The sequence below is a fragment of the Sesamum indicum genome, linkage group LG1 (assembly GCF_026168435.1).
Source record: "Sesamum indicum cultivar Baizhima isolate 11 linkage group LG1, ASM2616843v1, whole genome shotgun sequence".
Taxonomy (NCBI): domain Eukaryota; kingdom Viridiplantae; phylum Streptophyta; class Magnoliopsida; order Lamiales; family Pedaliaceae; genus Sesamum; species Sesamum indicum.
In genome coordinates this window covers 13,064,274-13,077,662 of record NC_142657.1, presented here as the reverse complement: position 1 = coordinate 13,077,662, position 13,389 = coordinate 13,064,274, and the positions used below count along the sequence as shown (strand labels likewise).

The window sequence follows — 13,389 nt, the reverse complement described above, 5'->3', positions numbered from 1 at the left end:
ACTTGGAGATTAGGTACAAGCACCCACAGCGCCACGTACAGCTCTTTCACAGCCCAGTTTCAAATATTGAAAAGCTTTCCCCTCAAATTCAATTGAAACCAGAAGAAATTCAAATTCAATAATCGAGATGGAAACTGAAACGACACCGCGGTGGGTCAAATGCCGCTGAAGCAGCTGGTTGCCGTCGTTCACCGGAATTTCTGGTTTCTCCAGTCACATTCGCTGCTGCTTCCTCGCCTTCTCGGTTCAATTTCCCAATCCGTGTTTGGTTAATCTGTAAGCATTTATCTGTATCTGTATCTATGTGTATGTGTATCTATCTGTGTTTCTCGTAGTTATTGGTCTGTATGTGAAAGATTTTGGATGTTCCAGTTAACTGAACATTGTGCACGAATAAACTTTTAGTTTACTGGTATTTGGTGTCGAATTCTGTGTCCACATTTTCTGCAATCCTTTTAAACTACTTTAGGTTTGGAGGGGTAATGGTCCTTATGGATTTTGCTTTATTGACCTGTTTTAGTTTTCTGTCAAATTGAGGAGAAATGCAGTGAATGGTGCTCAAGTTAAGTTTCTTTTCGCTTTATTCAGGTGTATACTATTTTGGATTTGCAGTTAAAACTAGATCGACAGTATGTCACTGCTGAGTAGATTCTTTTACAAACGGCCTCCAGATGGCTTGCTCGAACTTGCTGAAAGAGTATATGGTAATATATGGGGCATCCGACCCCTCTGAAATTGAATTTATCCATTCAAGTGAAATATTTGTGTTCTACTTTAATGCATATTCATGAAAGAAATCCTATTTTATGCAGTTTTTGATTCGTGTTTCTCCACGGAAGTGCTACCGGAGGGAATATACCAGCTTTACTTGCATGAGATCGTTACTGAGTTACATGAAGAGTTCCCAGAATCCTCATTTCTTGCATTTAATTTCCGGGAAGGTGAGAAGAGGAGTCAATTTGCAGAGATATTGTGCGAGTATGATGTCACCGTTATGGATTATCCAAGGCAGTACGAGGGTTGCCCTATATTACCCTTATCATTAATTCACCACTTCCTTCGTGTTAGTGAGAGTTGGCTTTCTCTTGGGAATTGCCATAATGTAGTTTTGCTTCATTGTGAAAGAGGGGGCTGGCCACTACTTGCATTTGTGTTAGCTAGCTTCTTAGTTTTCAGGAAGTTGCATAGTGGTGAGAGAAAGACTCTTGAAATGGTTTATAGAGAAGGTCCAAGAGGCTTGTTGCAGTTATTGTCACCGTTGAATCCTTTTCCATCTCAGCTTCGATACCTGCAATACATTTCAAGAAGAAATTTATCCTCAGAGTGGCCTCCACCTGAGAGACCTCTTTCACTAGACTGTCTTATTCTTCGTGCAATTCCGAGGTTTGATAATCAGAAAGGGTGCAGACCTATTATCCGCGTTTATGGCAGAAATCTCCTTAGCAAGGATGGATTGTCAACCCAAATGCTTTATTCCATGCATAAGAAGGGCAGACATGTTCGCCATTATCGCCAAGTAAGAATTTCGATCCTTGATTTCTCTTACTTTTTGAAAAGTTCCTACAGTTCTTATCTATTAGAGGTGATGCTGAAACATCTCATGCAGAAGGACAGTGATGTAATCAAGATTGACATACAATGTCTAGTGCAAGGAGATGTGGTATTGGAGTGCGTCCATTTAGACTTAGATCCAGAAAGGGAAGTCATGATGTTCCGTATAATGTTTAATACAGCTTTTATTCGGTCTAATATTTTGATGCTCAACTGTGAGAACTTGGATGTCCTTTGGGATTCAAAGGCTCGGTTCCCTAAAGGCTTTCGGGCTGAGGTAAATTTTGCTCTTTGTTTCTCTTTTTCCAGAAACGATTCAATTATGCAATTAACATATGCAATTGGAGATTATTGTTATTACATTTCCCCAATATTTGATTTATAAATGGCAGGTACTATTTGGTGATGTTGAGAGCAGTTCTCCCCCCAGAGCCAACACTCCAATGTTAAATGGTGAGGAGAAAGGTGGACTCCCTATTGAAGCCTTCTCCAGGGTGCAAGAACTTTTCAATGGTGTAGATTGGGTTGATGCTAGCGATGATGCTGCTTTGTGGTTGCTTAAGCAATTGTCCACGATGAATGATGTCAAAGATTTATCCATGTTGCGTAGAATGAGTGGTTACTCATCACCTGTTGATTCCGAGGAAGAAAACAATGCATCTAGTGTGGCCGACAGTCTTGATTTTTTAGACTCGGAGAAAATCAGTGGACCAGAGTTCAATTTGCTAGATGATCGTTCATCCCTGGATTCTATATTGGAAGAAGTCTCTGATCTCAGACCCTTTGAGGATCAAGTGAAGCAAAGAATTTCAACCTTGACTGATTGTTCCCAGTCCATGACTGCTAGTGATAGACAGTTGGATGCTCTTGCTTCATCTGGATCTGCAAAGGATATGGAAGTTTCAGGTAATAAAATTTCACCTAATGCTTCCCCACCATTGCAGCCTTCAGTTCAGCCGTCATCTGTTTCTGATTTAACCACCTCTAAATCAATGTCAGACGGTTCACCAGCTCTTTCACCCCTGCCTCCTCCTTCTAGTAATGAATCTTGTCAATCACCTCATATTGATAATGGCGAAGGACATTCTCCACGTTCTTCCACTGGTTTGAGTAAAGAACCATCAATACCAGCTCCTCCTCCTCCCCCTCTACCTCCTCCTAGTTCAAGTAAAGAATTTCCTCCAACACCAACACCTCCTCCTCCTTCTGAAGTAACTTTTCCATCTCTAGCTCCTCCACCGCCCAACAAGAGTAAAATACCTACACCTCCCCCACCACCTCCACCTCCACCTCCACCTTCCTCTGAGCCAAGTCATTTATCTTTGTCAGCTACTCCAGCAACATCATTAACAGCTGTCAGTAATGTTAACATACCACCACCACCGCCTCCTCCACCTCCTCTACCCCTTTATGGAGTTCCTCAATTACACTCTCTTGAAGGTTCGCTGCAAGAACCAAAATCAATTGCTTCTTCCTCAACTACATGTGGTTTAGCAGCAGCTCTACCTCCACCTCCAAGTCGTGGTTTAGCAGCAGCTCTACCTCCACCTCCACCTCCACCTCCACCGCCACCTCCAAGTCATGGTTTAGCAGCAGCTCCACCTCCACCTCCACCGCCACCGGCTCCAAGCTATGGTTTGACACCTGCTTCACCTCCACCTGCACCACCACCGCCGGTGGCTCCAACCTGTGGTTCAATACCTGTTCCGCCACCTCCACCGCCACCTCCAGGTTGTGGTTCAGCACCACCCCCACCTCCACCACCTCTAGGTCGTGGTTCAGCTCCACCCCCACCTCCACCACCTCTAGGTCGTGGTTCAGTCCCCATACCACCGTCCCCACCTCCAGCACGTCCAGGTCCTAGTTCAGCCCCGCCCCCACCGCCACCACCTCCAGGTCCTAGTTCAGCCCCTCCCCCGCCTCCACCACCTCCAGGTCCTCGTTCAGCCGTGCCCCCACCCCCCACCCCACCACCTCTGAGTCGTGGTTTAGCCCCACCACGACCTCCACCACCACCACGTCGTGGTTCATCCCCTGCCCCACCTCCACCACCCCCGGGTCGTGGTTCAGCCCCTGCCCCACCTCCACCACCTCCAGGTCCTGGTTCAGCTCCTGCTCCACCTCCACCCCCTCCAGGTCGTGGTTCAGCACCAACTGCACCTCCGCCCCCTCCTGGCCATGGTCCAGGACCTGCTCCACCTCCACTTCCTGGTGGAAAGAGCTCCAATGTGCCTCCACCTCCGTCACTTGGAAGAGGAAGAGGTTTGTCCTCAGGAAGAGGAAGAGGCACCACTGGTTCTTCAATCCCCCCTAAAAAAACTCCACTGAAGCCTTTACATTGGGTGAAAGTCACTCGAGCTATGCAGGGGAGCTTGTGGGCTGATTCCCAGAAACAGGAAAGCCAGTCGCGGTAGGTATATCTGAAATTATTGGTGTTGCAGTCATATTTTGAAATATTTGACCTCTATCATAGTTATTTGGTCAAGATTCCTTGTGCATTTACAAATATTGATGACATTTGGTCAATTCTATATGCTTTGTCTTTTTGTAAATAATTGGTTTAACACCTCACATTATGTGACTTTCTGATGCAACATCATTGATCTGTTGGTAGGGCACCTGAAATTGATATTTCGGAACTTGAAAGTCTTTTCTCAGTGGCTTCTACTTCAGACGGCGCCAAGGGTGGGGGCTCACGTGGTTCTAAAATTAACAAGCCAGAAAAAGTGCAATTGGCAAGTGATATTATATCTATTCATCTTAGTATTGACTTACTGATGAACTTGAAGATAGTCCGGTTCCTTATTCTTTGTATAGGTTGTCAGAAATGTATCTTGATAATGTAATGTTTGCAAAAACAAATAGGAAGAGAGTGAGATAAGAAAAAGGTTTTATTACATGATCCTTGTCTGATGCCAGAATTCTTGACTATGAGAAAGGACCATAAAAAACTCACACTGCTGGTTGTTCATTTCAAAAACGTACTGGGATTGGCATCCTCTTTGAAGGCCCAATTTAGTGCTCACCGTGCATATACATAAGAAAACAAGTTTTGTAGACCCAGGATCCTGAAATTAAATGGCAGTAATGTTGTAGTCAACAGGAGGTGGGAGATTTATGACCCGGAAAAATGATTTACCAATATCTGAGAAAACAAGTCTCCTCTTGAACTTCAAAATTGAAACCAGAGGGTCATATATTAATAGCTTGGCACCTAAGAATGGGTTATATCTGAGTATATAATCTCAATAACTGAAAGGTGAAAGTTGCTATGTTCAGATGAAGAGCAATAGATAAACCAAAAAAAGAAGTGGATAGGTTTTTGGGGGAGAGCCAAATTTTGGAAAAAAGATAGTAATATTAACAACAATTTGTTTATTAATGTGAAAGTGTTTATTTTTTTCCTCTTTCTGTTTTACCTATGTAATATTAAAATGTTGGAATATCTTGTTGTTATTTGTTGCTTATTGCTTCAATTGCTGTTTCCTTCTCTCAGGTTGATTTGCGTAGAGCCTATAATTGTGAAATTATGCTCACAAAAATTAAGATTCCCCTGCCAGATATGATTGTAAGTTCTCTATATCCGTTTTGTCCATGCAACTTAAAGTTTAGAGTGGAGAAGCATCTCAACTTTTTTAGATTAAACGATATAGATTATTTTGATATAACAGATTTAGAATTGTCTCTGTGCCTCTAAATGAATATGTTTCTTCCTCTACTTTGATCATACAAAATCATACACTTGGCCTTGGATCTTTATATTACATTTATGCTTTTGGCAGTTGGGTTTTGATTTTTCAGTTTTGACCTTACTTTGTTACCAGTTTTGTGGGTCCTCTGAGTTGTTTATACTTGAAATCAGAGAATTTTTGGACTCTTTTGAAGGAGGTTTTACTTGTTAAATAATTGAGGGTCCTTGCTCAAAATTTTCCACTATTGATAGGCTTGTTAGAATATACACATGCAAGGCACTTGATTTTTCTGAATGATTATCATGATCAACTTGTAATCCTTTCTGTTTCAATGGTAGCATCACTATACCGCACTGGGAAACCTTTCCTAGTGTGTTCTTTTTCTGGTAAAGTTTGGTTTCTCTTTTTAGTTGTTCACCCTGAATCCTGCTTAGCCATGACCCTTTGGGTGAAAGAGGTAAAAATTGGAATGTAAAAGAGAATACATTGGCTTGTCATAAAACGAACACGTGAAAAACCTGTCAATCCACGAATGAAGAACATACTTGTTCTTTTCTGCTTGTAACAATGGGAACAAAATTTCAGTCATCTGATTATTTAGTTATCATGTAATGGTGGTGCTGTCTTCCTACTCTTAGCTAATATTACCTTAACAGTTGTTGATAATTGGAAATTTTTGTTTCATGTAAATTTCTTATGTCTACTAATTTTAGACAGGGTAAGAGCCACAGCTTTTCATTTCATTGATAAAGTGACATGAGCAATTGCATCCTACTAGATGGATCAAGTGAAATTTCCTTTTATTCTTCATATAAGGCTACATTTGCAAAACAACATCTTTAATTCTGGTCACTGCCCCATGCTTGGTCTTCAGAATGCCATCCTGGCTTTGGATTCTTCTGCTCTGGACATCGATCAAGTTGAGAATCTTATTAAGTTTTGCCCTACTAAAGAAGAAATGGAGACACTAAAGGTACTTTTCTTCTCTCTTACTCCCTCCCCCCCCTCTTTCTGTGGTGTGCAGCAATGTTGCAACTTTTTGTTGGCTACTGTGCTTACAAGAGTTTGGTTGTAGCTTTGCTTTCCACTCTGTCTGCTTGCATATAAACTCAACAGTCAAGATTCATATTGTGACAAAGGTCGTAAAAAGTCGTGATTGTTATATTTCTCCAACTATGACTTTAGTAAAAAGTGAAGGAACCCACTGGTAGCCCTTGGAGAATATGTAAGGGACAAACATCAGGTCAAATGACATTTGATTGATCTAAATGCAAGTTTGAAGTAATGCATTATTAATTGGATGTCCTAATTTTTATGGTAAGTAAACCAGAAACCGAATTTGACATTTGAGCCTTACCTTAGTCATGATATTCCTCTTGCACCGGGAATGAGAATCTGAGGGTTTTCTTTACAAAGAGAGCTAAGATTGCTTTCTTCTAATAGATTATCATACAGAAACTTCTTTACAGCTGGAAGTTCTGGCTAGCAGGTTTTACTAGCCTGTCAAAGGCAACTGGTGAGCCCTAGCTTCACTCTGCTTTCTGGATGACAGTGAAATAATGGAATTTTAGTGTAATTGTCGTAGGAAATGATTTTCATGTTATGGTCCTGGAAGAGTGTGGATTTATATCCAAGCTGTAACTAAGAGCAGGTAAACATAGTATCAAGGGACTGAAAGAAGTATGCTGATCATGTTATTGGATATAACTTGATTATTTGTTGAGATAGTGAATTCAAAATATAGCCTAAGAATAGTGAGTTTTATCCCAGATTCCTTTTCATGTTTTATCCCTTCCTTTCTGCCAACGAGAGTGGAAAACAAGCACTGTGCTTAAACTTCTCCCAGCACTTTGATCATAACTAAACAAGCTCATATGTACCCTTTACCTCTACTTCTCCTAGTTGTCATTCCAACCAAACGTTGGCTTAGCATCTTTACATGCATAAGAGCACGTATCCATTAGAATGCTAGGGTTGGATTTGTGATAAGTTGGCTAGAAGCAAGGCAAACCCTATAGTGAAAGCAGGTCCGACCTGTACAACCTGGCAGGTCCATTTTCTCTTATTGCTGGGCAACATTAAAGATTATTTGGGTGGTACTGAGATTAAAGATCTTATCCAGTACTTTCCTTATGTGAGGCAGTTCTTGATGTTTTTTGTGAAAGACAATCGTCTTTAGATGGAAGCTAGATCCATGGAAGAGGGACTTGCTTAGGCCTTTGATGTCAGGTGACTTGATCCAAGGAAAGGTCTCTAGGCTTTCTCCAAATTCTTGTCAAGGGTTGTGCGCTATGTAGGGTGGGAAGAAGTGTAAAGCAAAAATCGAATAGGAAGTTGGAAGAAGGAAACAGTGAGAAGAAACAGAGCAAAGAAGAGGAATAAAAAGAAGTATGCAAAAGGTTAAACGGAATTTACTTCTGATACTTGAGAAAACACGGATCCAGTCTGGGATGGGTCCAGACTCCAGCAAAACCTTAACCTGATGGCAGGGTCTAATTGTGGATCAGATTTCCTTTCCCTGTGTGAATGTCTGATTTCCGCGAACTCTGAGAAGGGATATCTGTGTGGACATCTGACATGACGAACTAAACTAAACACATAGTATGATATGATATTTTTTTTTTATTTTTATAATAAATGCACATTATGTCTACCACATAGTTTTCATGTATCTATACATGCTAAAAGCTTATTTTGATTATTATATCTGCATGTACTATATATATGTATTAAAAATGGTTAATGATTTTGGTAAATGTTACAAGCTTCATAATTTAAAGCTTTGATATTTTAATATTTTAATGCTTATTCATTAGATTATTAAATAATACTTTGAGAAATAAAGTTAACTGGTAATCAGTAGAATGGGGTAATTATTTTGGGATGGGGATATGTTTATATTATAATATGTATCTCACTATCTGCAATTCTGTATACAAGTACATAACTTTATATTCTTAAGTTTTCAGTATAATATACTAAAGGAGTAGTCTTCCTTACTAGTTTAGAAGATTTGAGGTTATCCTTCCCTCTGCCGTCTTCTGAGGGGCTTCATTCTTTTGACACTGGTCCACTCCCCAGGAAGTGCCTCAAATCAGGAATAAGAGGGTACATAACCAGTCAAAAGTAGTGTAAATCTCCATTTAAGTATATACAATGACACACGTGTACATGTATCTATTACTTAATCATATAATTTAATTTATATGCATAGACAAGTATAATATATAAGATGTATGTGATATACATTGACATGTACAAGTGCCATACATCTGGGAGATGTCATTAGCACGGAAATATGGGAGGTCTCATCTAGCTTCGCCTTTTCTAGTTTATTTTGAGAGTGAGCCAAGCAGAAGCAGCCATACAGAAGACCCGATTTCATTAAGCTAGAAGCTCTCCTGGAACATGCCTTTCCTTGAGGTCTCGTGTTCAGTATCATCCATTGTTAATCATGCTATATACCCATCTTTTTCGCTCTTTAATTTACTTGTGTTTTCCATTATTCAAAAAAAATACAGCTACATTTCAATGATAGCCTGGCGTTCCACATTAACTTTGTTTCATTTTTCAGAATTACAATGGGGACAAAGAGATGCTAGGAAAGTGTGAACAGGTTTCTTAAAAATTTTCTTGATTGATTGAGGAAACCACTGCCTGATGTTGTTTCTGTTACTAATAGTTGCTTTTCTGAATATTTCAGTTTTTCTTGGAACTAATGAAGGTCCCACGAGTGGAGTCCAAACTAAGAGTATTTGCTTTTGCAATAACTTTTACTAGCCAGGTGCAAATTTATATACTTTGTTGTTAACTGTAAGATCTTGGTTGATTATGGTGTTTACTAAGCAGCTTTGTGCTCCAGGTGGAGGACCTAAAGCTTAATCTGAACACAATCAATGATGCTGCTGGAGAGGTACCTTTGATATTGGGTTGAATATTTTTACCTATAAAGGCACTGCCAACTATATTCTTTCTTGTTTGCTGAATTGTGGTAGGTTAAGGAGTCATCGAAATTACGGCAAATCATGCAGACTATCCTGACTCTTGGAAATGCATTAAATCAGGGCACGGCACGAGGTACAAGTTCCTACAATGAACCTGCTGATGTTATTTACACTTTCTGTTCTATTGTAGGATGTTGAATTTTTTATTTATCATCCTCTGATAACTTGCATTCAGGGTCTGCTGTGGGATTCAAGTTGGATAGTCTTCTAAAACTCTCTGACACTCGTGCAAGAAACAACAAAATGACCTTAATGCATTACCTGTGTAAGGTAGAATGACATTTATAGTTGTATTGTCTCTCTGCACTTTAATTTTGTTTTTGTCAGTGAAACGGTGCCAATATATACTATCGGATGTCATTAGCATGTTCCTTGGCCCTGTGCTAGATGTTCAGACCATATGAGATAGGTAGGATAGTTCAAGGTTCCAAAAAGAACATGTTCGGATATTTGTTGCTAAATTAAGTTTAAGCATTCTTTGGATAGTGATCTGAACTCGCGGAAGTTGCTGCGTTGTTAGTGGCTCAAATGTTCAGTTCGTATCACCCTAAGGCTGGGGGAGTTTATAGTTGTTCAAATAATGGGCTGATGTGGATAGTGAGGCCTTTAGTATTTTACCTCTTGATGGGCACTAACAAGTTGGTTTACTAGTTGGTAATGCAGGTTCAGGCTTTTTTGGGTTTAATGATATATAGATTTGCAGGGGATACATCTAGGTCCAAAGAGGAAGTGAGCCATTGTTCTAGGACTATACCTTCATTAGCTGTGACATTCTCCCACCATCTATAACAATGTCATTTAGCGTTGAGTTGATTCGTTTTTGGGGTTTAATATCATCTGATAACCTAACGTAAAAGCAATTTGCCCTTCTATTTTTTTCGTTTTAATGTGCTTTGTTACCTCCTTTTCCAACTGCGTTCAACTCTTGGCTTAGATCTTGCAATTTTATGAAGATACTTAGAGTTAGATAATATTAATACCATACTTTTATACCATACAGTTCCACATCTTGTTCTCATTTTTCAAAATGTGTGATCCTGATGAACATATTTCTTAAACTATTCTTGTGTTACTATTTGTACTTTTATCTAAAGCTTCAGACCAAACAATAGAATGTTGCAATGTGTCAAATATTCCAGAGAGTAGGTATAACCTTGAGAACATAAATAAACTCTTGCATGCATCTGTAAATGGAAATAACCTACTTTCAGTTTTTACATAATTGAGAACTCTAAGCAAAGAGATAAACATGGTGAGGAGGAAAGTTTGGTAAATGGGTAGATGCTGCCAGACAATGTCTCTTTATTAATACCTCTTCCAGATATTTAAATCAATTTGTTTCTTTCTTGAACCTAAAAACAGAGTTTTATGCAGACGAATAGCAATTCGCACATCCTATATGTCCATAATCAACAAGACAGCGTCATAGCCCTATAATCAAGAGCTTATTAAGTTTATCTTACTCACAATTAAGTATGTCATTTGATCTCATCCTCTTTTTTCTGCAGCAATTTGCAGTTCTTCAGTTAGTATGTGTTTGAGATTCACATTGTCTCACTTGAAGCAACTTCATAAAGTGATTTTTAGTTAGCACGTTATGCTTGTGGTTAATCGTCTGTTTGTTTTAGATTCTAGCTGAGAAAATGCCAGAGTTGCTCGATTTCAGCAAGGATCTTGTACATTTGGAACCAGCTTCCAAGGTTTGTCTTTATATATATATTATACACACGTGTATGTATATTGTGATTTTAGATCTTCCATCACAATGTTGAAAAGGAACATATTCTTGCATAGAATATTTAACCTGTTTGGTACTTGACCAACTGTGGCTTCACTAGATACAATTGAAGTCGTTGGCTGAAGAAATGCAAGCAGTCAGCAAAGGCCTTGAGAAGGTTGAGCAGGAACTCACTGCTGCAGAGAGTGATGGTGCTGTATCATCGGGCTTTCGGAAGGTATGGCAGTGTTGAGCTTTTCTCCTTCATCTTGAAGTAATGAAATTTGCTGCTCAGACCTAATATCTTGTCCTAGCTCTGTTGGCACTGGAAGCATACTTTTGCAGCCCAGAAAGAAGTTTCTGATTAATGCCGAACGAAGTGGATTGCTAATAAAGGATAACATATATCAAAATCCCTCTTTTAGGTTACTTTGGGTTTCTTATTCTCATCCCACTTTCGGGTCCAGTTCAGTAGGGATGAAGTAATTTGTTTCTCCTCTTCAAGCCTTCCTTTTAAGTCGATATCTAGTTGTGCCTGTCCTCAATTGGGAGACAAAGTATCTTTGTTAGCCTTTTAATACCTTCTTTGAATTATTATTTTGTTTATTTTTCTCTTAGTGTGCCACAGTAGGTACAGTTTTACAGTGGATTTTATTGATCTTCTCATTTCTATTGGGATATTATGTAAAGTTGCATGTTGATTGTTGCAAGGTAATTTGAAGTTTTGTAAATGTGGAGTTAATTAACTGGTTGAGAATATAAATTTCCATTAAAAAATTAGTATCTGGAGCTGAATCTTATGCATATGAGCAAAGAAGTTAGTTACTCAACTGGCCTTCAACAGGTGCTGAAGAGTTTCCTTGATACGGCTGAGGCTGAAGTGAGGTCGCTTATCACCCTTTACTCTGAAGTGGTGAGCTAAGGCGTTATTTCCCTGGTGCCTGGAAAAGTTTCTTTCTTTGTTTGTTATGTAGTGATCAGAAGCTTTGACTAACTTTATAGAAAATGTAATACACAGGGGAGAAATGCAGACTCGTTATCACAGTATTTTGGTGAAGATCCAGCAAGATGCCCATTCGAGCAAGGTTTGGATAGAATTAAGTCTTTCTGTCACTTTTGTCACATATTTCCAGATCCCTTCCCTTGTTTAATTCCCTCATATAACAATCAAGACCCAACGACCTTTTAGTTTCCGTAGTAATTTTGCTTGGTCCAAGTCAATAAAGAATAGTGTAGTAGTCCCTCTTTTGTTTTAAAGTTTCTTGTCGTCTGAAAGTAATCAAACTATTTTATTTTGGTTTCCATTCTGCAGTGACCCAAACTTTGGTGATCTTCATGAAGATGTTCAACAAGGCGCATGACGAAAACGAGCAGCAGGCTGATGCTGAAAAGAAGAAATTGGAAAAGGAAGCGCTCAAGGAACAAGGAGCAGCTAATTCTCCTGCAAAGGATGGTATTGATGCTCTTCGTTCAAAACTTAATTCTCGTAATCAGAAAAATGCTTCTTGATCGATTGGTAGCTGAAGGACATAGCCAATGGATATTGCTTCATGAACCTCTCTCTTCCACGCATGGGTGGAAATGTTGACAACCCCACCAGACATCTGAATGAAGATGACAATTTTGGCATGTGGTTCTGTACTTAAATCTCAAGATCAGCCACTTATCACGGGCACTGCATCGGCTACCTCATATGACTTGAGAATTCCAAGTCCACGAACTGTACATTGCTTACGCTGCAAATTGCTGATAGGAGGACGAAATGAAACTTCTGGAGGCAATCCTAATTGTTTGTATTCACTTTGCCATATACGAGGAACGTTAGAAAATATTTGTATCAGTTGTACATAATATATCCCTTCTCTTTGATGACATGTAGGTCATTGGTTTTGTAGACGGATGTTAAATCGTGTAACTCAACCTCTCAGCGAGAAGATCGAACTCATGCATGTTATCCTGTTACCAAGGTTCAGGGTATAGCTCATTTTTCTGAGTTGTGTGAAGTTACAGACCACCGTAACTTTATTTACATTGGAAAAGAATTAGGTTTGGTTTATATTTGTACAGTACTTGGTCACTTTTTTTAAACTGCACATAAATTATATGGATTATTTTATATAGCCTTAGTTCAAGAGATGGGAATTATTTAAAGAAGTACAGAAATTTTAAATATATGTACTGAATCAATAATCAAAATTGAATGAAGTGTTATAATTACTTGAAAAATAAGGACAGATAATGTAGTTAATTTATTTAGTGGGCTAATAACAATTTAATATAATTAATATCTGCAAGTCTACTTCATTACCTATCACATGGGATGCTACTCTATGTTTAAGTTGTTCATTCAGTTCTTGTATATTATCATTAGCACAACAAATGAAAGTCAACTATGGCCCAAAAGTTTTATAATCAATGTTAAGAT

At 39.1% G+C, this 13,389-nt stretch overlaps 1 protein-coding gene across 1 annotated transcript; it reads left to right on the top strand.

Moving 5' to 3' along the window:
* Window positions 1–13,020, top strand: AFH14 (Formin Homology 14). Its single transcript, XM_088879618.1, has 18 exons — window positions 1–276; window positions 589–704; window positions 813–1,516; window positions 1,607–1,828; window positions 1,944–3,961; window positions 4,166–4,286; window positions 5,048–5,119; window positions 6,118–6,216; window positions 8,818–8,859; window positions 8,947–9,027; window positions 9,106–9,156; window positions 9,239–9,320; window positions 9,423–9,517; window positions 10,876–10,947; window positions 11,086–11,202; window positions 11,809–11,877; window positions 11,983–12,049; window positions 12,277–13,020. Exons 2-18 carry the CDS (start codon window positions 632–634, stop codon window positions 12,471–12,473), a joined length of 4,182 nt encoding a protein of 1,393 aa, XP_088735744.1. The 5' UTR covers window positions 1–276; window positions 589–631; the 3' UTR covers window positions 12,474–13,020.
* The last annotated feature ends 369 nt before the right edge of the window (window positions 13,021–13,389 follow it).